At 43.2% G+C, this 24,589-nt stretch overlaps 1 protein-coding gene across 1 annotated transcript in view; it reads right to left on the bottom strand.

Moving 5' to 3' along the window:
* The window catches only part of USP24 (ubiquitin specific peptidase 24), a 140,904-nt gene that overhangs the window by 37,002 nt on the left and 79,313 nt on the right, over positions 1–24,589 (bottom strand). The window contains exons 32-45 of the mRNA XM_019449165.2: positions 23,048–23,145; positions 20,217–20,312; positions 19,873–20,101; positions 19,062–19,221; positions 18,039–18,194; positions 15,755–15,825; positions 14,672–14,832; positions 11,415–11,476; positions 8,777–8,968; positions 7,673–7,790; positions 5,327–5,471; positions 3,086–3,205; positions 1,712–1,837; positions 99–197 (exon numbers count right to left, since the gene is read on the bottom strand). Coding sequence (XP_019304710.2) covers positions 99–197; positions 1,712–1,837; positions 3,086–3,205; positions 5,327–5,471; positions 7,673–7,790; positions 8,777–8,968; positions 11,415–11,476; positions 14,672–14,832; positions 15,755–15,825; positions 18,039–18,194; positions 19,062–19,221; positions 19,873–20,101; positions 20,217–20,312; positions 23,048–23,145 — 1,833 coding nt within the window. The remainder of the gene's footprint in view (positions 1–98; positions 198–1,711; positions 1,838–3,085; positions 3,206–5,326; positions 5,472–7,672; positions 7,791–8,776; positions 8,969–11,414; positions 11,477–14,671; positions 14,833–15,754; positions 15,826–18,038; positions 18,195–19,061; positions 19,222–19,872; positions 20,102–20,216; positions 20,313–23,047; positions 23,146–24,589) is intronic.

Below are 24,589 nucleotides of genomic sequence, written 5' to 3'. Positions count from 1 at the left end.
CTTTCTGATCTGTAGGTTTCACAGTCAGCCCAAATCCTGCAACTCTGCTCTCGTACTACAGTTTGAGGGAGGCAGAGGGAAAGTGAGATGTTCTCTACCTTGAGATATTCGTCCATCTGATCAATAAGACTAGTGAAGAATTCATATGCATCCTGCTGCTCTCTCACATAAAGTTCTTTGTTCCACATCTTGAAAATCTGTGCAAGACAAGAATATATTACTAAAGGAAAAGCAGCAATCTCTGAATAGAGTAGAACACGGATGTGAAAGAGCACTCAAATCCTTCTAAAAACCAAGTTCACTAATAGGACATTAGACACTTGTCCTGAAGTGAGATGAGCTTGGTTATCTATGCTTTTCCCTGGCTTCTGTGTAACCGAAACAAGTCTGGGAAACCATACCGGCTGGGACCTGAGGCCACAGAACAGTTTCTGTCTTAGAACTTTCCAAACTACAGGGGAAAATACAAGGTACTCCTCCTGCGAAACAGAGTAGAGCAATGTTAAAAAGTAATGTTCTTTACCTCTTGCACTGCTGGTGGGAATTTAAACTGGTGCAGCTACTCTGGAGAACAGTATGCTCAAAAAATTAAAAATAGAACTACCCTATGACCCAGGAATTGCACTACTAGGTATTTGCCCAAATGATACAAAAATACAGATTCAAAGGGGCACATGCACCCCAATGTTCACAGCAACAAAATTAACAATAGCCGAACTATGGCAAGAGCCCAAAAGAGCACAGTGACTGATGAATGGATAAAGAGGTGATATATCTCTGTGTGTGTGTGTGTGTGTGTATACATTTATACAGCCATCAAAAAGAACGAAATCTTGTCATCTGTAATGACGTGGATGAAGCTAGAATGTACCATGCTAAGCAAAATAAGTCAATCAGAGAAAGACAAATAGCGTATGATTTCACTCTTAGGTAAAATTTAAGAGGGTCGCCCGGGTGGCTCAGTCAGTTAAGCATCTGACTCTTGATTTCAGCTCAGGTCATGATCTCACAGTTTGTGAGACAGAGCCCCGAATCGGTTCTGCGTGGAAAATGGAGCCTACTTAAGATTCTCTCTCTCTCTGCCCCTCCCCTGCTCATGCTGCTCCCTCTTTTTCTCTCTCTCAAAAAATAAACAAATAAATAAATAAATAAAATTTAAGAAACAAAACAGATAAACATATGGGAAGGGGGTGGGGAGAGGAGAGAGGAGAGAGGGAAACAAACCATATGAGACTCTTAAAGATAGAGAACAAACTGAGCGTTGATGGAGGGAGGTGGGCGGGGGATGGGCTGGATGGGTGATGAGTACTAAGGAGGACACTTGCTGGGATGAGCACTGGGTGTTGAATGTAAGAGATAAACCACTGAATTCTACGCCTGAAGCCAATATTGCGCTGTACGTTCACTAACTAAAATTTACATTAAACAAAAAAAGAATAAAAAAATATTTAGAACATTAATTTAAACAAATATCCAAAGAATCAGAATAAGAATCATGAGAAACATTCAAAATTGTTAAGATTAGCAAATCCCTAGAAATTATAAATGACTTTTCTTAATATTCTAATCATCTGAAATCAAATACTGATCTTAAGAAGAATGGTACAGCCCATTCTTCTATAGGTTCTTGGCAACGGGATTAGTCTGGAGTTAATAAAGACAGAAACAATTATCACTAGATCTAACTATCTAAAGTGACTGAGTGAAATACCTTCCAGAAGTTCTCAGGTACATAATACTGCAGCTTGCTTTCCATCAAATGCCCAAAGAGAGACTGCACCTGGTAGAATACGCTGTCGTCTGGATTGTCTGTGTCATCATCTACTGAAAGTAACGACTGGAAAGAAACGCAATGCATTAAGCTAGAGGTAGTTCACTGCTCCACAGGAAACACGGACATATGCACAGGTACTTCCCACCTTGCTTTCACAGCGCTACGGATGTCTGAGCGTGGCTACAACTCTCAGTATGTTTAGCCTCCATACTTCCTAGCTGGTGGAAACATGAACAAATCATTTCTTTGAGCCTGTTTGATTACGAAAAGCTAGAATGAGGAATACCAGTTATCTCTATGAGAGGTTAAACGTGCCATGATACACGGAGATATTCTCAACACTACTGACTGCGATACCACAAGCTTCTACTATACGTTGACCCTTGAGCGTGGGTTTGAACTGTGTGGGCCCACTTACACATGGATTTTTTTGTGATAAATACAGTACAGTATTATATTTTCTCTTCTCTGGCTTACTCTACTGTAAGAATATGTAATACATATTGCACTATATTACGCATGTATACATATAACGTACAAAAATCTGTGTTAACTGTCCAGTCAACAGAAGAATATTAGTGGTTAACATCAGCGGGGAGTCAAAAGTTACGTGTGGATTTTTGACTGCATGAGGGGGGTGGTCAGCGCTCCTGACCCTTATATGTTGTTCAAGAGTCAACTGAACTCTTATAAAACACTGATGACAGACCCTAAATTTTTCTAAAATACTAAAAATATTAGTAATGTTATAGAACAGAATTTGGCAGTAACTTAGTTCAAAAATCCCATTTGGTCAAGTCTAGCTGTCAAACAGGCAGCATATTCCCTCAGCAGATTTATAAAAACATGTGACTGTGGGGGCACCTGGGTGGCTCAGTTGAGCGTCTGACTGCAGCTCAGGTCATGATCTCACAGCTTGGGGGTTTGAGCCCCGCGTCGGGCTCTGTGTTGACAGCTCAGAGCCTGGAGCCTGCTTCGGATTCTGTGTCTCCCCCCTCTCTCTACCCCTCCCCTGCTCATGCTCTCTCAAAAATACATAAACATTAAAAAAAAAAAATTAAAAAAACCCCCAAACATGCGACTGTAAACAATGTGTTCAGATGTGCACAGATTTCAGAAGTGACTAAAGAATCCCTAGTAATGTCTAGATTTTTAGTAAACCCAAAATGCAATATATAAATTATATTTTTGACTGCATGGTGGTGGTCAGTGCTCCTGACCCCTATATGTTGCAATATATGAATATGGGACCATTTTCAGCCACTGCGCGCTTTATCTGTCATACCAAACAGGAAAGAAGAAAGCAATCACCTCAGGCAGACCAGGCTGCATATACAGTTGCTGGAAGACTGCATTCATGTAACACGTAGCGCCGCCATTCCTCAGCCCCACAAACCCTGAGCTGGACCTGCTATCCACAGGGGGAAGATACTAGAAAAGAGAGGAGTAGGAACAGTAGAGAGAGAATTAGTGTATCTGTCAGCAGCCCATTTTCACCATGCTTATCTAGATGTCTGAGAGGGAAAAGAGATATACCCACAGATTTATCCATCCAGTGGCTTAGGAGTCACGCTAACAAAACCTATGTTCTGGAAGTACCTCCGCAGATGCTAATAATACTAATACCTCAATGCTCCTTTTCCATTCATAAAGTACCTAACGTGTCATGTTTGTTTGTTTGCCCATCTAGTAGTCACGCATTCTGTCACTTGATTACCATTCAACAAATATTTATTAAGAACCTACTGTGTGCCAGCACCGTGCCAGGGATAATGTCTCGAGGAGCTCACAGCCTGCTCGATTACAGAGACATCAAGCAAGTAAACAGATCTACTTACAAACTGAGGTAGCACTCTGCACAAATGGAATAGGGTTCTATGCAGTGTTTACTCTGTAGATTCCTGACCAATCTGGATGGTCAAGGAAGCCTCATATTCCCTCCCTTCCTTTTTAAGGAAGTAAGCTTCTTCTGTGGAACCACTGCTAATCAGCATACAGTTAAAGGAACAGGTAAATACGCTAGCATTTCACTTAAAGATGCTTTGTCCTAACACAGATCCCATTACAATGCTTTTCTGGTTAGAAATAATCTAGAAAAGTCTTCCTGGATAAAGTTGAACACGGCACTTCTCAAAGTAGAAATGGATAGGACACACCTTGCAATGCCACTTAAGCAGAATCTTGGTTCTAATGCCATGCCCAGAATCACCCGTTCTGCATATGTATTAAGTACCCGCATCCATATTATAACTAACCCACAAAACCCTGCAGGTCTTTTAGACCTCAAGGAATTGCTAAATATTATATATTTTCCACTTACATTTGACATACACGTAAAGCAGGGTGATTTCTAAGATCTAATCAATACGGTAATGTATTTGTGGAGTCCAAAGCACAGATTTTTAAAAAGTTACAAGATAAGAAAAACTCGTTCACAACAGTGCTAAAAAATAAGTATTTACATGAGAAAAATGTTTTCTTCCTTACGCTGACATAATCATCCCTGACTTATGAAAAAAATAACATTTCCATTTAAATCTGTCAAATAAACTATGTACAACTAAAGCACACGTTTTGTAAACTAAATGTTTTGATACGAAAACCGTTTCCAATTTACACGCTCGCATTTCATTGTGCAAGTGCGATTTTCTCTGTCTAGAACACCTTCCTTTCCTGCCTAACCTGTATGCCGCACACGACTCAGCTCAGCTGTCCGAAGGGGTAGGCCTGACTCCACAAGGTCCGTGGAAAACACAAAAGCAGCTCTCAAAGCTCAAAGCGTCCTCCGGCTCCTGGTCTGCTGCTCCCCTCCTGTAGTTCCCAATGGACACTAAGCCGCTGCTTGGCTCCACAGCTCCGCCCACGTCCTTCTCATTGTGGAATCACCTTCCCACCAGCTTGTGAAGAAGCGTTGGGAGTTCTCTTTCCAGCTTCATCCTTTCTAAGACGCCTTCTAAGACGCCGCCGTCTGGTGGTAGAGTGCCCCTCTGCGAGGAGAGCCTTCAGGACATGACCCGGATCTTACAATCGATCACATTATATTGAAATTATCTGCCTGCGGGTCTGTCTCTTCCACTCGACACCGACTTTCTTGAGGGCTGGAATCCTGTCTGCATTTTTTGAGCTCCAAAAGCCCAACACACCTATTAGTGCATTCTAAACTCCATAAATCTTAGCTGAATTTAAATGAATGTAGACCGCACTGTGACAGAGCCAACGTTCGAGTATGTATCTCCGCAGCCTGGCCCTGTACCACGCGCAGTTACTCAAGACATAGGCTGCAATGCTACTTCTTACCGAGAGTAATTATCAAGTGACTTAAAAATGTCTTCTCTTTAATTAGTAAAAAGGGTATCATTGAGTAATACAGTATTACCATGGTATGAAGTAATTTAGTAGATTATGCTTGATTAGAGTATGGGAACATGATAAGCAAAAGAATACTACTGACTTTCTTTGGGATTAGGGTAATGCAGACACAGGCTTTAAAGTTATACGTTTGATTGAGCATCCTAAAAAAAATTCAAGTGTATCAAGGTCTAGGAAACGTACATCAAACTCCTTGGTGAGAGCAGGGTCAGGCTGATGATGCATGGAAAGCAGTTCTTTTGTGATAATTTGAAGATTTGCCGGGGAACTATCAGCCAGCATCACAAGGACTTCATAGGCTGCCAGTCGGCTATTCACTGTACTACACCTACAAACAAAAGATGCAAGTCAGTTCCAACAGTGAATAATCCACTTGAGTTGGTCATTAAACTAAATCAACATTTGAAATGAAAATATTAGAGCCGCAATTCCTCAAACTGAGTTAATCGGGTCTGATGGCAGAGCTCTAGGAATCCAGCGGGAAGTGTTTACTTAAAGGAAGAGGCCATGAATACAGGAGGAATGGTTATGGTTAAGAGCTACATATCTTCTTGGCCTGATAAAGTAGCGAAAGGTCCCACTTAGGAGTCCAGAGTATTTTTATCTAAGGTTTGGATCAGCAAAAATGGAGGATAAAGAGTCTGAAACTTTTACCAAGGAAAACATGAGAATAACTCTCTCTCAAAGTAGGTAGCAAGGAAGCTTTTTGTAGACATTGTCCTGAAATTCAAATATCTAAATGGCAGGAAAAGAAAGCTATGTGGATCAGAAGAGATACCCGTAAATGTTTTTTATATGTGTCTGGTGATAAAAAATTCTTCGAGGACACTAATCAACTTCATCTTGCCGAGAAAACGGAGACAGAAATACGTGGTTTGCCAAATTAATTTGTTTCAAATGACAATAAAAGGTAACTAGCAGGCAGTCTGCAGGAAACCAAAGGCTTCTGATAATTGTTCACGTTTAGAAGAAATCACTTTGGGGATGGACAGTAATTTCTCACTGTCACCTAGGCCAACCTTACATTACTGAGGAGATCACAGGTTAGGAAGGATACACAGAAAAGAGGACATCGAACCTCTGAGAGAAACATGTATGGGGAGCAGTGTGGGAGATGTGTTCACGAGGGGCTGTGGGGCTCTTAGATCAGCACTGGGCCAGGCCCTGAGGACAATGGCCAGCAGCTGGCCCTGTCCTTTGCCTCTTACTTGGACTTTTGGTTTGCAAAGGACAGGTAAAGAACGAACAGGAGGAACCGTACACACAGGCTAAGCATTACGAAATTCCTTTGTTAGTGTTAATAAGAATAAACGTCACTTGTGAAAATACTGTGTATTTTAAAGCTCTTTCTGGCATTAGGGTTCAGACGGGAAACAGCTGGAGTCACTGTGATAAGTGAGCCTCACTCAATGCACGGGGAGGGATGAAACAAAACACTGCCTTTCTAATTAAGGCACTGTGTATGATTAAAAAACCCAACTCCTTGCTGATGGAGGTATTACTTTTAATAAATACAAGGAGTGTTCACGAATAAAAATTTCAATAAAACTGCTAAAGATTTATTTTCCCCGTTCACTGAAAACGGAGATACTCACGTATTTCTACTACTTTAATAAAAGACTCCCCACGGAGCCAGTGCCGGATCTTCCAGAACAAGACTGGGGCAGGGGTGAGATGGGAGCCAAAGCCTGAGAGACACCCCAAGAGTTCTAATGAAGGTTGACTGCCTGAAACAGATTTTGCTAGTAAGGAAAGCTACATAGAGAAATACTCATACATGAAAAGATATCGCTTGAGATTCCATGAAATCTTCTTGCTTCTTGTGCCTTGCTCGTTTCAATAACCACTGAAATTATACGGGAGTGTTTTTCACTGGTTAAATACCAAATCCCCAGTTTCTTCAGGATTATTCAGTTAAGTCTGGTTTTCGTAAGAATGGAGTAAGCTGGATTCAGAGCAAGGAAGATGGCAGCATGGGGCAGCCTCCTCCTATAGCTCCAGGAGCACCCAAGTAGGGCCAACATTCCAGAAAGATCTTTCAAATTTCTACCCATAAAAACTAACACAGTATTTGATTCTAAAATTACCACAATAAGTCACTAGCAGTTTTAATCGTCAGGACACAGGCAATACCCAGCAAATCACAAGGTTCATGCACTAAAAGCACCTACGCTTTCTTCCTAGAAGAAACTCAAGATTCAGAGCCTATTTACTCTAACTTTGGATTTAATTCTTCTGATCTCGGTTTGTCTTGGAATTTGCTACCGACCAAATTAAGCACATTATTTACTACTTACTCTTCTTATTTGATGATAATAATGGTACCAGCATCCTTGCACAGCACTCACTATGTGCCAGGCAGGCTTATCCTGAGCCCCTTTACATGCATTTCTTCATAGGGTGGATAATATCTTATAACTACACACACTCACAAGATGGAAACAAACTCCAAGTTAAGAAAAGCTTTTTGGACTAAAGTTTCGAATTAGAATTTTTACCAAAACTGAACACAACGTGCATTTTCCATACTTTGGATGAAAGTCCTGTTGACTGATGGCGGCACTGCCAGCTGGAGAATGACTATTTAAAATAATTCTAGAAGCTCGGAAAAGGAAGTCATCTAACAATGGTTTAATGAGTGATGAACCTGGAATAGAGCATAATATTCATGTTGAGGATGAACACATTTTAATTCAAAGACTCTGTTTTTGTACTTTCATATCAGAGCAGCAAAGGCACCCAATGGCAGGGCATTCAATTTAATTTGATGCTTATTTTTTGAGCACTTATAACACATGGCAAAGGTCTGTGGGGCAGAGGGGTGGGGATGGGTGGGAGGGTCAGGGGACAGGGAACAAAGACAAGTGAGGGTACCTTCCTTTATGAGCTGACAATGGAGTGAAAGAAGTCATGCTTTCACTTTGGAAACACAAATGCCAAGAACACGAGGCAGAACGGTCCGAGTGAACACTTCATTCTTACTTTGGGCATAGGGGAGTCCACAGGAGGGTTTCTGAAACTTTTAAAATCCTGCCTTCCTTAGGTAAAGTGATGTACCCTTCTTAGCCTGGTGTAGAATCACTCTTTTCTATGTATCCCCAGTAGCCAAGAAGATTTTTATAGAGCTTAGTTCGTGTGATAAAAGTGGTAATTAATGTTTTGACTTGTTTTCTGAATGTACCTTCTAATACTGAATATGCCCTGACAAATTATACATGTACCCCAGGACATTCATATGTACCCCACGAGGCAGGGGGTAGTGGTTGGGGGCTGCCTCCCAGATGAGAATTACCCTTAAAAGAGGTAAGATCTATAATAGATAATATTTTATAAGGTATGTAACAGCAAGAAGAGAAAACCTTATTTTGAACTGTAAGTTTTACTTGGTATTAAGACATTATGTGAACCAACCGTTTTGAACGCTATCAACTTCTTCATATGGTTTAATGACACAGGTAGAATACACCTGAAGTCTGTTAGCCACTAAAATTCCAGACAACCTCATACTACCTGAAGGGTCAATTTTCTACAGAGCACTGAGCACTTATCCTATTCTCCTAATTACAAACACTACTACGGCAAGGACTGAGAAGGGAGGTATTCTGCCACATGGTAAGAGGAAGCAATAATTACCAAGCATTTCCTTCTCTGCCCCGCACAGTGAAAGAAGGGTCTTAATGAGCCGTAGGTGTCCTGCCAATAAGATGTTGTCTGCTTCACTGGTCTCACATTCAGCCGTGCGATTAGGCTCAAAGTTATCCAGCCAAGTGATCTCATCTTCGAGCATGGTAGCCGGGCTGATTCTTAACTGCTCCATTTCTGAGGCTAAGAAGGAAAAAAAAAAAAATCCATTTCAAAGAAAAGAAAAAAGGATTTCCCTTCATGGAGTCCAAATCCTGAATTAAAGCAGGCAAAGTCAAGTCCCACCCTTCCATTCTGGCGATCTGAGAAAGCTGTCACTAATCAACAGTGGGCTGCATCTGCTGCCTCAGAGGAACGTGACGGCTTCGCACACTCACTCCTTCCTCCCCACTCTCTTCAGTCCTAAGCCACACATGTATTGAGGGCCCTTCTGTGCGGGTCAGTGGGCCATATGCTGAGGATAGAAGACGAAGGGGCTAATCTTGCTCCAAAGAAGCTCCTGGTCCAGGGGGTGTCAGCAGGTGCCCCCTGGGAGCACACCCTTCTAGAGAAGGCAGGGATGGAGGGTACGAAGACAGCCAAGGCTCCCACGGCATCACCTAGGCCAAGGGGGTCCCACAAAGGAGACGGAGGTCCGCAGCACAGCAGCAGAGTGCAGGTTTCCAAATAGTGCCCCAAACCCCGAGAACCACCCTGCTCTACTGTAGTAAGTTACCTTACTTTCTTGTAAGCAAGGATTAAAGCAAGGTTCCATACTGGAAGATGGGACTGGGAAGGAGAAGAAGACGGACCGTGCTCTCCTTCCACTGCACTGCAGCCACAAGCGGTAGGGCCCCACAGCATCAGGTGAAAAGGAATACTTCAGGGTCAGAGCGGAACCGGCACTGGATCTGAATCCACTTATTTACAAAATGAGGCTAACACCTACACTCAGGGTGCTAGGTATGAAGTGCCTAGTACAGGAACTGGCATATACAAAATACTCCCCAAATGGCAAACATTGCTTGTTTCCAGACATATGCCCACTCTGCCCTCAACATCCCGATAAGGGATGCTGGATCCCTCATTAGTCACTCGATGACCACAGGGAAGGCCTATGTTAACAGCGTGCTCATGCCTTCTGAAGTTGTATGTATCATGTATACAGCCAACTCACGATTCCAGTCCTCGAGAAGCAAAGCAGAACACCCACCCTCTCCGAGTCCAAACCAGAGAGCAAACCTTGCCAGCGGCCTGGCAGAAGAATGTGGCATTCAGCTGGACTGTTAGATGGACATTCACCCGTTCACTTCTCTGGATGACAGATACAACAGGTCTGACCCCCGCATCGAGACATCCACTCAGACTACATTATCTCAGGCTCCAACACAACCTTTTCACTGTACTGCTCAGAGCACCGTGTCTCCCACTTTCAAGAGACACTTTCGGGAAACTGATGAAGGCATCTGCCTTGGAGACATTTCCTGAGGCTTACTAATGACTACGTCTTCACGTGTGCATTACACGAAAGACCTCTGCACCAAGTCTCTCTCAGATTTAAGTGCTGGCAAAAAGATCTGTTTCTTTTGAGAAACCACTCGGTTTTCTTCCTTTTTCACCTCTGTCCCCCAGCAAACCTCACAACCAAATTCTGACTGTGGAGGTTGACAGCCAGCATACGTGCAAGGTATTTCTTTGTAACTGCCCAGCGCTGACATTCTTTTCCAATTAATGTTTCCAATCAGTACTTTGGTTCAGCCTGATTTTTACTTTACTTATTTTCTGTAAGATGAGGCAAATCTTTTATGTAAAGAGTGGAAAATAAACTAACAGACTCTTGATTTGAACAACTAAAACTTACACAGAGCATCCCGACATACATTCGTGTTATACGAAAGTACAACCAAAATCCAAATGCTCTAACACTAAAATTTCTAACAATACTTCAATCACTTGACACAAAATAATTAACTGGCTTCTATCACTCATTTCTATTATTATCAATATACCTCAACAGAGATTCCCTCCTTCCTTCAATGATCAGCCTTAAAAATGGTCAGAATTCACTATACTAGAGAGAAAAGATTCTTCCTAATAGTTCTGTATCAGTGTGATTATTACTATTTTTTTCTTCAAAGAAGAAAATAATTTTATTCAGTATGAACATGTTTTCCAGTCATTCTTTTTTCTTTTTTTAATATAATTTATTGTCCAGTTGGCTAACATACAGCACATAAAGAGTGCCCTTGGTTTCCAGGGTAGGTTCCCGTGGTTCATCGCTTACACGCAACACCCAGTGCTCATCCCAAAAAGTGCCCTCCTCAAGGCCCATCACCCACTTTCCCTTCTTCCGCACCCCCCCCCCGCCCCATATCAGCGTAATTAAAACATGTGTCTTTGACAATTTTTAAAACCAACAAATCTTCTCAACACATTAATGGTTACATATATAATTGGAGAACAGAGAACTGGTTGGTATATGGGTTTGCATGCTATTTTCAAGAAAATAAAACTCAACTTCGAACAGTAATTATAATCTCATTTTTATCTAAGATACACTCAGTCAGATTGAGAAATGTCCATTTGGCTTTCTTTTCTACTCTTCCCTCTCCCCTCCCCCTACATGAATCAAAGTTAGACATTTACTTACTTGTCAGATCATCTAATAATTGGCACCTTAGATCAAAATACTCCATACACTGAGATAGTAGTCTAAAAAAAGATAAGATTTCAAGTATTAAAAAATGTCAGATTTTGAAATAAAAAAGCATCTTCCTTGTAAGAAAAGGCTCATAAAACAGCTGAACAAGGGAATTTTCCTAAGCATGAAATAACCGCTTTTACATTAATTCAACTTCCATATCTTAGCAAGAAATACACTCGTGACTTTGCTGATACAGATACACTATAGAAATTGTGTATACCGACATTGACTAGGCACACTATATGCTTGCAACTGTTTCAGAAGAGCTGACAAAGAACAAAAAAGACAGTCAACACATTAGAAAATACGTATGTCAAAAGGTGATATTAAGAAGGCAAACAGAGTGCAGTAAGAGAAAAAACAGAAGGTAAATTCTTTTATCCAGGGTGGTCAGTGAAGCTTCTCTGTCATTATCTCAGGAAAGAGCACAAGTTTTAAAGTCAGGCGACCTTGGGTCAAATCCTGGCTCCACCACTTACAGTTGGGCGTCTAGGGACAATGTGTCTGGTTTCTAATTTCTAAAATGCTTGTTAGAGTGTTGGAAATAAACATGCACACACACACACACACACACACACACACACACACACAAAAGGCTCAAGAATGCACTAATGATGAGGAGATAATGAACTGAGAAATACGATGATTAAAGAGACAATAAGACTGTCAAACTCATTTGTCCGTTGTGAGCATTACAGGATGACTATATGCAATGAACCTGGCCTACTGCATGGCACATAGTCAGACCACAGAAATAGCTATTGTCGTCATCAATGTTAAGGAAAACATGTATCAAACACGGCCATTAGAGTAAGTTGTGAAACACCATTTCAAATTATAAAAAACATATAACTAAAGATTCAATTTTAGGTGAAGTTAAATGCTCTACATCCGAGAGATTCTTTGAGAAGGTATGTTAAAAACTCATCCAATGCTTTCTTTCTTTCCTGAGTTTTGAGAAATTTAATATCCAATCAAACTCTTAAATTTAAGTTCTATTAAATAATCTGAGTCTTACAAAAAGCACAAGTGCAATAGCTCACTTCTTAAAAAATGGCTTACACAGAGGTACAATTCTCTGTTTGTGGATGACGTGATCCTACATGTGGAAAACCCCAGAGTCCACACAGAAAGATTTAGAGTTAATCAGTAAATGCAGCAAGATACAAAATTGTGACACGAAAATCAGTTCTGCTTCCATACACCAACAATGGAGAATATGAAAAACGAAACAATTCTATTTACAAAAGCATCAATAAGAGTAAAGTACTTAGGCATCCACTTAGCAAAGGAAGCAAAAGGCTCGCACGGTGAAGAGGACAAACAACGGTGGAAGAATTCGACAATGCTACAGCAATGAAGCCATGTGATACTGGCATGGAGATACACACAGATCAATGGAAGAGAAACGAAGAGCCAATCAATCAGTCAGCAAGCCAGCAGTCGAATGATTTTTCATCAGTTGTCAAAACCATTCAATGGGAGAAAGGTGCCGTGACCACTGGATTACCCACATGGAAAAGAATGAAGTCGGGCACCTTATGTTACACACAGAATTTAGCTCGAATAGATCAAACAAGTAAGCATAAGAGTGAAAACTAAAAACCTTAGAAGAAAACATAGAAGGGAAACTTTGTGACAGTGGATTTGGTGATCATTTCTTGGATGCAATGCCAAAAGCACAGGCAACAAAAGAAAGAACAGATAAAGGAAATATTTTTCAGTGTTAATTAGAAATGAAATCCTAACTAACACATGCTATGACATGGAGGAACCTCGGAAATAGGAGAATGGATGGAGGGGGAATGAGAGGGGAGTTACTGTTTTATGGATACAGAGTTTCAGTTTGGGATGATGAGAAAGTTCTGGGAACAGACAGCGGGGACAGCTGCACAACAATGTGTATGTACTTAACGTCACTGAATTACAGACTTAAAAATCAGTAAAATGATCAATTGTATGTATACTTTGCTCCAGTAAGAAGAAAAAAATCTAGCAAATCTAAAAATAAAAAAACACAAACAAAACAACCCACCTGTATTTGTTTTGGAACCGTCTCTTCGTGTCTTTTGCCCATTTTTCAATTTGGCTGTTGGGTCATTTGTTTAGTGATTTCTAACAGCTTTTTATATACATTATGAAAATAAGCTGGCATGTTACAAATCTATACAGCCAGTCGGGCAACTGACTTTTGGATTTATGGTATTAGTTTCCCACACAGAGTATTTTAGTTTTTATGGAGTCAAGTTTATTAGTCTTTCATTCAACGGCTTCCTTAATGGGCAGAAGGTTTTAGTTTACGATGATGAAAAAGTTCTAGAAGCGGCTGGTGGAGATGGTTGCATAATAATGAGAATATACTTAATGCTACTGAACTGTATGCTTCCAAAGACCGAGTTTGGATCCAAATTTAGGGGTCTGGATCCTTAGCCACACTTAGGGGTTTGGAGTAGCTCTAACATTCCTTCCCTTCCAGGGCTCTAATTTGTAAAGCAGATACACAAAGCAAGTGGACACCGATTTCACAAATCTCAGTGGCACCTCATGAGCCCCACGGCGAGGGTTCTCTGGTGAAGCTAAGTTGGAGAAAGTGGAGGTCAGCATGGGATCCCCTCACCTCCCATCCTGGGCCTAGCCCGGGGCAGCCTTGCATGCGGGCTGGCCCACTGAGGGACAGTGGGGCAGGCAGAACGGACTTACTCAAGCCGCTCTATCAGCCTGGACCGCAGATTCCCTCTGTGCCCAGGCTCATGTAAAACCAGGGAAGAAAGCCAGAAGGATGCCTCAGCTATATCTGGACATGAAGTCAGGAAGCACGCTGCTCTGAGAGAGGGATGCATGCAAGGATGTGAGGAGTCGGAGCTTCAAAAAGTGATCGGGCTCCAATAATTTCAGCCTCTCACCAACCAGCTTTCAGAAAGCAAGCTCCTCTTTCTCTTGAGGGTGGCGGACCACCTGGGGTGGAGGTGAGAATGGGAAGTAATTCAAAGGGAAGAAGGCCTGGTATTGTTTCTTCTGACTCTCCTGTCCTGAATGGGGATAATAAGAATGGAAATACCCTCTCTCGGGGCACAAAGGGTACAAGAGGAAAGGAGAAATTCTTTTGTCATCTGAGTAATGCACTGTGGACCTCAGCAGGGGGCAGCATGCAAATCATGATTCTCTTTCTGTATGCCGTGAGCTTTTTCATCGTGATTACATACCTCTGATTGACTCCTCTCATTATACTAGTTGGGGACCAGAGAGGTAGCTGGGCTGTGAGAATCACACCTAGGAGAAACTGGTTTGGCTTCTGGACATCTGGATGAGCTGAAGTATCTGTCTGACTAAGAGTATATAGTTGATCACAGGCAGCACGGCGAATCTGAAATTACATTGTGAGTGGCAAAGGACATACACCAACCGACACTTAGACACTGCTTACAAAAGGATTTTCCTCCAAAGTCCACGACCTGAAGGATACTATAAGGGTGTGAACGGTTTAATCACTAATGGTAAAGTTGACATTAAATACCGTAGGGCTGATTAAAAACAAATGCAGTCTGAGAACGGATTTCCCAAATTATTCTTCTCTCCTACGTCAATCAATAGTTTGATAATTTGATAAAAATGAAAATAAGAAAACTCTTCAAGTGTTTCCAAGTGAATTTTCAAGGCCGTACAAGAAAATCAGAATGAGAAAATCCAGTGAAAGTTCACGGCTTGCAGCTGGTCTTTCTTTTTTTTTTTTTATTTTTTTTATTTTTTTATTTTTATTTTTTTACATTTATTTATTTTTGAGACAGAGAGAGAGCATGAACAGGGGAGGGTCAGAGAAAGAGGGAGACACAGAATCTGAAACAGGCTCCAGGCTCTGAGCTGTCAGTACAGAGCCCGACGCGGGGCTCGAACACACGGGCCGCGAGATCATGACCTGAGCCGAAGTCGGACGCTTAACCGATTGAGCCACCCAGGCGCCCCAACAGCTGGTCTTTCTTGATTGTGACCAACACGTTGACACTGAATGCCAGCAGCGGACGCTCAACGCCGCTGCAACGTTTTGTTTGTTACAAACACACACAACTGACCCTAGCACTAGTCTCTGAACTTCTGAATATGGAATAGAAGGGAGGGCAGAGAGTCCAAATGGTTACTCTGCTCTCAGAGTGGTCCCCGCCCCCTTCGGAGGACTTCCTGAGAGGGCTAAATGCCATTCCTCTGTACTCCACGCAGGGTCACAGGTCTCCAAAGGGCCCTCAACAGAGCAGGACCAAGGGGATTTTTTTTAGTACAGTCAAAATTCTTACCTCAGCACTTGGTGATCCAAGCAGAATATCAATGATAAAATCGGCAACACAGGGCAAGTTATAGAAAGATGCTAACGATAAGAATAAGGAGAATTGGGGGTGGGAAACAAGTCAGCAAATGCATTTTCAAAATTCTGAAAAATTTATGCTTAACTACAGAAGAATTTCGTCTCTTCTTCTACATGGAATCGAATTCAGTACTGCCCATAACTGCCTCCACACGTCTGAGTTTCCCCTCGAGAGACTCTTGGTCATCTCTGTACCTGCACATTTCAGCACGGTGTCTCGTACATACTGGCTATAAATATATCTTGCCTTGATAAACTATCAATACCTGTAACTATAAAATGTACCCTACCATAAAATTACAAATGATAAAAAAGCTTGAAGGGAAGTTGTAATTCTTTCATTTTGATTTGAGAATATCACTAAAATAATGATAGGAAAATTGATCTATGATTATAGCATTTGCTCAAAAGCATTTCATAATGACTTATACTTCCTATATATGTCTTCAAAAGCATTCTTGCTCAAACTAACCATTTGGACACTACTTACCGTTCTACAAATGTCTGAGTTTTTTCTAGCTTTACCTTGAGTGTCTTACACAAAGAGGTTGGATATTCTACTAAACACATAATGATCAATTCTACACAACAGGCAGTCTGAATTGGTAATAGAAGGGAAGAACAGGACACCTATGGGTTGGTACAATTTTTAAAAGTGGAGCTATTAAGACTTTGTTGCTGAATAAATATTTATTGAGGGCCTACTACATACTGGGCAGTATTTGGGTGTGAGAGATTCAGTAGGGAACAAAATGGACAAAAGTCTCTGTGGAGCTTACAGTCCAGATGGGGAAGGGATGATGACGATAAACATAGTAAGTAAACAAATTATATTCTATGCTATAAAACAGTAAGCGATAAAGAAGAAACAAGGTAAGGAGTTTAGGTAGTGCTGGGATGAGGGGAGGGTTGTGACTTCATTAAAAAGGCGGGCAGAGAACAACATGTCACTAAGTAGGTGAGGTTAAGCACACTTGCAGGAAATGAGGAAGAGACAGCCACGTGGGAAAGATGGGGGAAGAACACACCAGGAAGAGGGAACAGCCGGTGCGAGGGTCCTGAGGCAGGAACGTGCCTGGAGTGCTGGGGAACAGCCAGGACGCCGGGTGGCCAAAGCACAGGGAGTGAGGGGAGAGCAGTAGACGGTGAAGGCACAGAGGCATCAAAGGGGTGGACTCTGTCTGGCCTCGAATGCCTTAGTAATTGAGATTTGGCTTTTACTCAGTGCGACCTGAGAAGCCGCTGCCAGGTTTTCAACAGAGGGATGATACAATCTGACTTACATGGTAGGAGGTCCACTCTGGTTACTGTGTGGAGAGTAAACTGCAAGGGTAGAAGCAGGGAGATTAGTGAAGGTGCTACTGCTATAATCCAAGCAAGGGGTGATGCTGGATCAGAGGGTTGTGACAGTGACAGTGGTACCAGAGGGTGGAATCTAGACACAGTTGGAAGGAGAATGTGCTGACACATTAGAAATGGGTGTGAAAAAGGAAATCAAGGATGACTGCAAGGTTTCTGGCCAGAGCAAGTGAAAGAATGAAGCCACTATTAACTAAGCTGGTAAATGTGTGTGATATGGGCCAGCTGAGCATTTCAGCTGTGGAACCGTCAAGCCTGGGAAGTCTACCTAAGAGCCCAGTGGAGGGGTCGGGGCGGCGGTCCAGGCCAGAGCTCCAAATTCAGACATTATCTGCATCTGGAAGGAGTTTGGGGCTGTGACGGTGGATGAGATCATGGGGAGAAGGGGCACAGACAGAGAAGAGAGTGTGATGAGAACACCCTGCGGTGTTCTAACATTAAAGTAGGATCAATAACAGCCCCAGTCTGCCAAAGCCCACAAATGAAGATAAAAGGGCAAATCTGAAGTTTCGTGACTTTGACTACTAGAGTCATCATCAGTTTAGAGACTGATATGTAATTCTAGTTCTATGGTTCATGGGCTATAAATGTGGGTTGTCTTAATTCCTCAACTAGACAGTAAGCTCCTGGAGGGCAGGCATAGTGCCCTTCCAACACCTACTGTGGAACCCTGCTTACAGAAGGTACTCAATAAATACTTATTCAGAATCTAACTACTCTAAGCACTATTCTTACTTATTCCACCTGCCAACTTTCCCCCCTTTTCCATTTCTATTAGCATGACCTTATCTATGAAGGCCAACAGAAACCTGGCCTTTCCCTAAAAGAGATGAAGGGAAAACAAGCCTCCTGCATACCCAGTTGCTGGCTCCGAAGCTGCAGGCACGTGACAAGAAGAGAGAGAGCCTCCCCGGCGATCAGGGAGTCTTTGGTGGACACAGACTGTTGGCGCACGCAGATGCCTGCGTGCAGGGCTGCTGGGTCCCCTTCGCTCCCAGAGCTGCAATTGCTTCCTGGGAAAAGGCAAGCAGGAGGTTACTGCGGACCCCACAGGACCCTCACGGTACCCTAACATCCTTTTAATGCGCCCCGGGAGCCTCAAGTGAAATTAAAGGGTGCGAAGAGGCAATCTGACATTTTGGTCTAGGAAACAAGAGACACTTAATCACTTTATCTGACCCTGACTGCTTTAAAACACATTTGGAGGCACTCAAAATATGCACTTATGAGGCGAAACTCATTTGAGGTGACAGAAGGGAGAACAGTGCAGTTTGGAAGGCATGAGAGAGTCTTGTGGGGATGTTAGAAATGTTCCTCATCCTGATCTAGATGGGTTATTCGTACAGAAAAATCCCAAAAAGCGTGTACATTTAACATTTCTGCGCTTCACTGTAAGAATGCCATACGTTTTTGAAACTTTTATACTGAGGTACACACACACACACACACACACACACAAACTGAAGAGGGAAACCAAATGAAGCTGAGAAATAAAGCTATTCATAAAAGCGTAGCAGAAAATAACCAGCCAAATCAAGAAAATGACTTTCCCAGGTAGGAATTCTAGATGCGTTTTTATTACAGCCACCATTATTCACCTCTTGGCACTTTTACAACCCTCAGTGAGCTAAGAACTCTGCTTGATTTGGTTTCCCCACTTACTCTCTGCGTACCAATGCTTGTTTTCTTCGATGAAGTATGGCACAAGTTCAGTAATGTGCACAAGTCTTAAGTGCACAGCTTCATGGGCTTTTTACTCATGTTCAAAAGCAAGAGAAAAGGCTTTCTTCTCGTGACTCTGAACAAGCCTATGCATAGGTTACTCTTACAGCTTCTTTCTTGCCCAACGAGCTCATTACTCTGTCCTTTTAAATCAGTACCTGAGCTGCTGAGTCTGTTTCGAATTCCAGCAGGAAACAGAGAATTGCTTTCTTTAATTGGCTGGCTACTCCCAACGAGGTCCAGTCGTCCTGCAGCCGCAGCCCATGACAACCTCATGAAACAAGCCACAGTAGACGTGAAGTCACTTACTTCCATTGTCTAAAGAAGTATGGAAAGAGTCATGAGAAAAGGTAGTACTGGAACATGATTATTCTACTGACTTCCAGAACCTTCTCACTGGTCTCAGTTTTGTGAGACTCTTTTCCGCCAAGATCATCCAGAAGGACAGCCTCTTTCATGCTTCCATACTGTTCAAAGACTTTCAGTATCTCTCTGCTACCTGTAACACAGAGACTGATCTCCACGCTCAGGCTTTCAGACACCTGCCACTCTCCTCTCCCACACTACTGTGTGAACGACCCCGTGGCCTTCCCTACAAGCTCTGTTCTGCCTCTCTACCTTTGCTCACACCTGCCCTCCTGCTGGAACAATTCTCCATGCTTCGCCATCTGTAATCTCTCCTGTCTTTGAGGCCTAACACCAATGCCACCTGCTATGTAAAATCATCCACGACAGCCATGGGTGAAGGCGATTACTGTTCTTATTCTGAAGGCCTGCAAATGTTCTGCCCTTGTAGCGCTCCCGCAACCCTTGATGGTTCCCGCCTTGAATGACAGTCATTTCTGCACTAGTGGTCTCTTTCTTGCTCACTGGAAGTTCCTTGAAGGCCATATTCACGTCCATATTCACATCAATAACTTCCTTCAAAGAGGAAAGATGCCACACTGCTTGAATGCACAGATCACTTACTTGTATTGCAACTCGCGCAGCAGGGATGATCTCCTCGACCCTGATAGAAGACCTGTCGGACACGGACAACTGTCGGTAGGAGGACTTCTCTGGGGTACCACACAAGGACATCTGCCTGCTTGTCTGCCGGCTGACGTTTCGGAATGGGCGAGAAGAAAGTGCTTCTATGCCATCTTTGGTGAGGTCTTCATCTAACAATGTGGGCATTGTTTGCCCAACAAGTAAGAATCTTCAAAGGAAACAAAAAGCTACATTTATTTGAGGTCATTTCATAACTACTCAAAATGATAGGGCTTGGGAAGAAAAATACTGCCTTGGGAGACTAGTAGGATGTATTTACCTACCTTGCAAGCTGTAGGCAGATGGAGTAAACTCCCTGCCTTGTTTCATAGTCTACTTCTGAGGGGATGGAATCCCTCTGCATGACATTTACAACCAAACTTAAAAGAAAAGAAAACAAAAGGGCAGAATATGAAATAAAGACTTGTATTTCTTTCATAGGAAATTTTCTCTAAGTAATTAATTGCTCATGTAAATGTTATCAATTACTTACAATTTCTACAAGGTCCTTACATACACATGGACCAGATATATTTTTAGCAATGATTTCCCATGATACCTATAACCCTCCCGGTCCCTTTAGCATTAGATTTCTTGCTTAGCAAAAAGATAGAGCATTTGGATAGTCCTCCTTCTCGCTAACTGCTGTGAGTTCACTGATTAACCGTTATCTTATCACTGGAACTAACAGTTAAAAAACATACCTGGAACTGGTGAACTCAATAAAGCTATCACATCCGCTACAATCTCTATTCCTATAAAAGCTTCCTAACTGTTCTTCCTGCTTCTACTCTTGACTCTCCACCCCCAAAATCTACTCTCAAAAGATCAGAGTGATCCTTTTAAAATATAAGTGAGATCATCGCACTGCTTTGCACAAAATCCTCCACGGCCTCTGATTTCCTGCAGAGAAGAAAGTCTTCACGTGAACCTGTAAGATTCTACATAAGCTGACCTCTGGTATGTCTATAGCCTCATGTGTCCCTGTTTTGCCTCCTTCCCACTACCCCAACCACGCGGGACTGCTGGTCTCCAAAGGTACCAGGTCTGTTTCACGCAGGGGCACACACTGACTGCCCTTCTGGACGGCTCTCCCCCAGGGATCTCCAGGTCTCGTTTCCTCACCTCTTTCAGATGTTTGTAAAACATAACCCCATCAGTGACACCTTCCCTGATCACCCTACTGAAAATCACAACCCTGTCCGTCCCCTCTTGCTTGTCTCATTTTTGTCTACAGCTCTTCTCACCTCCCGACATATGCTTTTACCTTTATTTCTTTACTGCTCATCTCCCCCCTCTAGACGGTAAGCTTCACAAGGATGTGGAGTTTGTCTAATCTGTTCACTGCTCTGTTCTCAGTGTTCAGAACAATGCCTGACATGGAGGTTAACTGACATACAAAACTAAGCCAGCAGTAAAACGCCTTTACGCCAGAGCTCTGTAAGCGGAAGTGAGTAATCAGAAATGAGTGTTCACTGAGAACACCTCTGCGATTCTGAAAACAAATAAAGCCCCAAGCGGTAGGCCTTCCATACGCTTGGGGGTTCTTTCAGGCCCATTCCCTTTAAGGTCTCGGCTCAGCCTCTTCCCCACAAGGCCTCCCACAGGAATTCCTTCAACTGTCCTCCGGCCTTCATGGCTTCCCCACCTGAGGAAACGGCAGGCCTGCTTCTTTCCAGAGCAGAACTTGGCCCCAGGGATCATCCCTTTTCCTTTGGTCGTTCTTTTTAAGACAGCCTGCAAAGGCAACCTAGGCTTCCCCGAGATAAAAACAAAGGCAGAAAAGCAAACTTTCCCCTCAGCTATTCTTCTCTTCCGGTCACTGTCACTGTCACCTCCTTCTCTGCTCACCGTAAAGCAGTGGCCTGCAGTCTGACTCCACCTCCTGCCCTCACGCTCACGGCTGAACACTCGTGCCCTAACGCCACTCACACACCACTGGCCCCTCCATGTCTCCAATGCCGTTCTCCACTCCCCTCGAGGGCATCGCGGCCAAAGCATGCACTTCACCTGACCAACCACGTCCGTCCCTCTTGATGTCCCGTGCCCTCCATCTCCTTCCACGCTTACTTCCCACACTGACCAAATGTTCACCATTTGCTCACTGTCCCAGGCTAGGAATCACAGGGCCATTGTGAAATCTACTCCGGTACTTCTAGTCATAAGACTTGCCCATGTTACCCTATAAATGTCAGTTACCGGCGCCCTACATTTACAACCTGTTACTCTGCTCTGGGCCACTGACACAGCTCCGCATGGCTCTCCCTGCCTCTACCTCTCCCGCTTCTATTTACTCATCGTCCCCACTGCAGCCAAAGCGAGCGTTCCAGGCAACGCCTGGCTCTGAAACCTCCTGTGTTCCCCGGTCTAGAAGCTAAGGTTGAAGTTCCTCAGGGTGGCCCTACTTTACATACATCTCTCCTTCTGCCTGTGCTCGGGACCTCCCCAGGCTACCGTGGTTCCCAGGACAGGCCACGCACCTTAGTGCCTGTGCTCACCCCGTCCTCTCCGGCTTAGCGGGCCCTCTCATCACGAGCCCCCTAGGGGATGACTGCTCACTTCTCAATTCCCAGCTCAAACGCCATGTTCTGTGAAGCGCTTCCTAATCTTATTATCCCATGAAAATTTAACCACTTAAGCACTATCTTCCATAACCTCTGCCCCCGCCCCCAAGGACTTTCTATTAGCCTGTTTTGGGACCTACAATAACTGTTATTCTTTGCTAAAACCATGAACCACTCTAGGGCAGGGATGAGATCTAAGTTATCTCTGCATCCCCAGCACGAGTGCCTCGTACAGCAGGCGTTCCCAGGAATCACATTCACCTGGTGTGAAATGGAGGTGGGAACGAACAGAAACAGATCTGCTTCCTCTCTTCTTCAAGAATTTCCTCCACTACCAGAGGGAAGGAGATGTGCTTCTGCCGGTTCTCCAAAGAACCAAAAGGCACAGAATGAATTCAGGCGTTCCGAAGACTGAAACGTCACTCCTGATTATACCTCTCGTGACGCTTCACATAATACCTTGTAGGCAGAAGCAAGGCCTGGCAGGAGAAACCAGCCACGATAACTACACCCGTTCTCTGCAACTCGTGTAACACCACAGTGAGACTAACCTCAACCCTCCTGCTTTGAGGAAGTTCTCACAGAAGGATTTCGCACAATTTCTTGCCATGTCATCATCAGCTGTTGGCATGAGTTTGGAGCTCAGAACCTTGAAAACAGATAAATACAATTAATCATCCCAACATTTCCAGCAGAAATTACTCCTTCACTAAGTAAAAGAATCAGATAACTCGAGTCTGAGTCTCTTTAAGTGCTGCATGCTGTTCCCACCCACCCCCCGCCCCCCAGAAGTATAAGGAGGCTAACGTGTCGCAATGGAAATATTCACGTTTTCCAAGTTCTATTCGCTTGGCAAGAGAAATCTGTTTTGTTGAAGAAAGCTGGTGTGTTCTTTTCATGAAACCAGCAAAAGTGGATGTCTCAGGCTCTCAGGCTTAGACAAGAGCAGGGGCACCTGGGGGGCTCAGTCAGTTGACCGTCTGACTTCGATTCAGGTCATGATCTCACAGCTCATGAGTTCGAGCCCTGCTTCGGGCTCTGTGCTGAACACAGAGCCTAGAGCCAGCCCACTTCAGATTCCGTGTGATAGGCTAGATACGCTTTCGAAAAAGTATATAAAGTTTTATAAAATAGCCCATTCATTAAAAATGTTAGACGAGGGGCACCTGGGTGGCTCAGTCAGTTAAGCGTCTGACTCTAGATTTTGGCTCTGGTCATGATCTCACAGTTCATGGGACTGACCCCCAGTTGGGCTCTGTACTGGCAGTGCGGAGCCTGCCTGGTATTCTCTTTCTCTGCCCCTCCCCCGCTCACTCATGCATGTGCACGTGCGTGTACTCTCTCAAAATAAATATTTTAAAAAAATGCTAGACGAGCTCTCTAATAATGATTCTCAAACTCTTATTTATTGAGCACCTACAACAAAAGAGGATGAGGCTGTTAGCATGCCTTCTCTCTTATATCTCACCCTGCGGGTGTTATGTGTTTTACTTTACACGACTGAGACCCAAAAGGCTAAGTGACTTCAAACTCCCTCCTACATCTATGCCCCTTTTATGACACTGACACATGTACCTAAAGGAAAGCTTAACTGAAAATTCTGGTACGGCAGATATTATTTCTAGTAAATAATCATACTATTAGTATGAGACTTAGTAAACAACTGCTTATTTAGTTATGATTGAAAATTTAAAAAAAGAAAAAAAAAGACCCACTGCCTCAGTTTCCTCAAGGTATTTAAAAAAAAAATTTTTTTAACATTTAATAATTTTTGAGAGACAGGGTGTGAGTGGGGGAGGGACAGAGAGACAGGGAGACACAGAATCCGAAGCAGGCTCCAGGCTCTGAGCTGTAGCACAGAGCCCGATGTGGGGCTCAAACTCACGGACTGCGAGATCATGACCTGAGCTGAAGTCGACCCTTAATCGACTGAGCCACCCAGGCACCCCCCCAAGGTATTTTTAAAGTAGATACAATTCAAGATCCTTCTCAATTCTAGAAAAGTCTGCTTCTATGAATCCATGGGTCGTATGTGCATAGATTTTTAGCATGGGATTTCTTTTTTACAGATGCTATCTTCCTAAAGTGCTCTT

The sequence above is a fragment of the Panthera pardus genome, unplaced genomic scaffold (assembly GCF_024362965.1).
Source record: "Panthera pardus isolate Hobbes unplaced genomic scaffold, ASM2436296v1 HiC_scaffold_11, whole genome shotgun sequence".
In the NCBI taxonomy this organism is placed as follows: Eukaryota; Metazoa; Chordata; class Mammalia; order Carnivora; family Felidae; genus Panthera; species Panthera pardus.
This window is presented reverse-complemented; position numbering and strand designations above follow the sequence as displayed.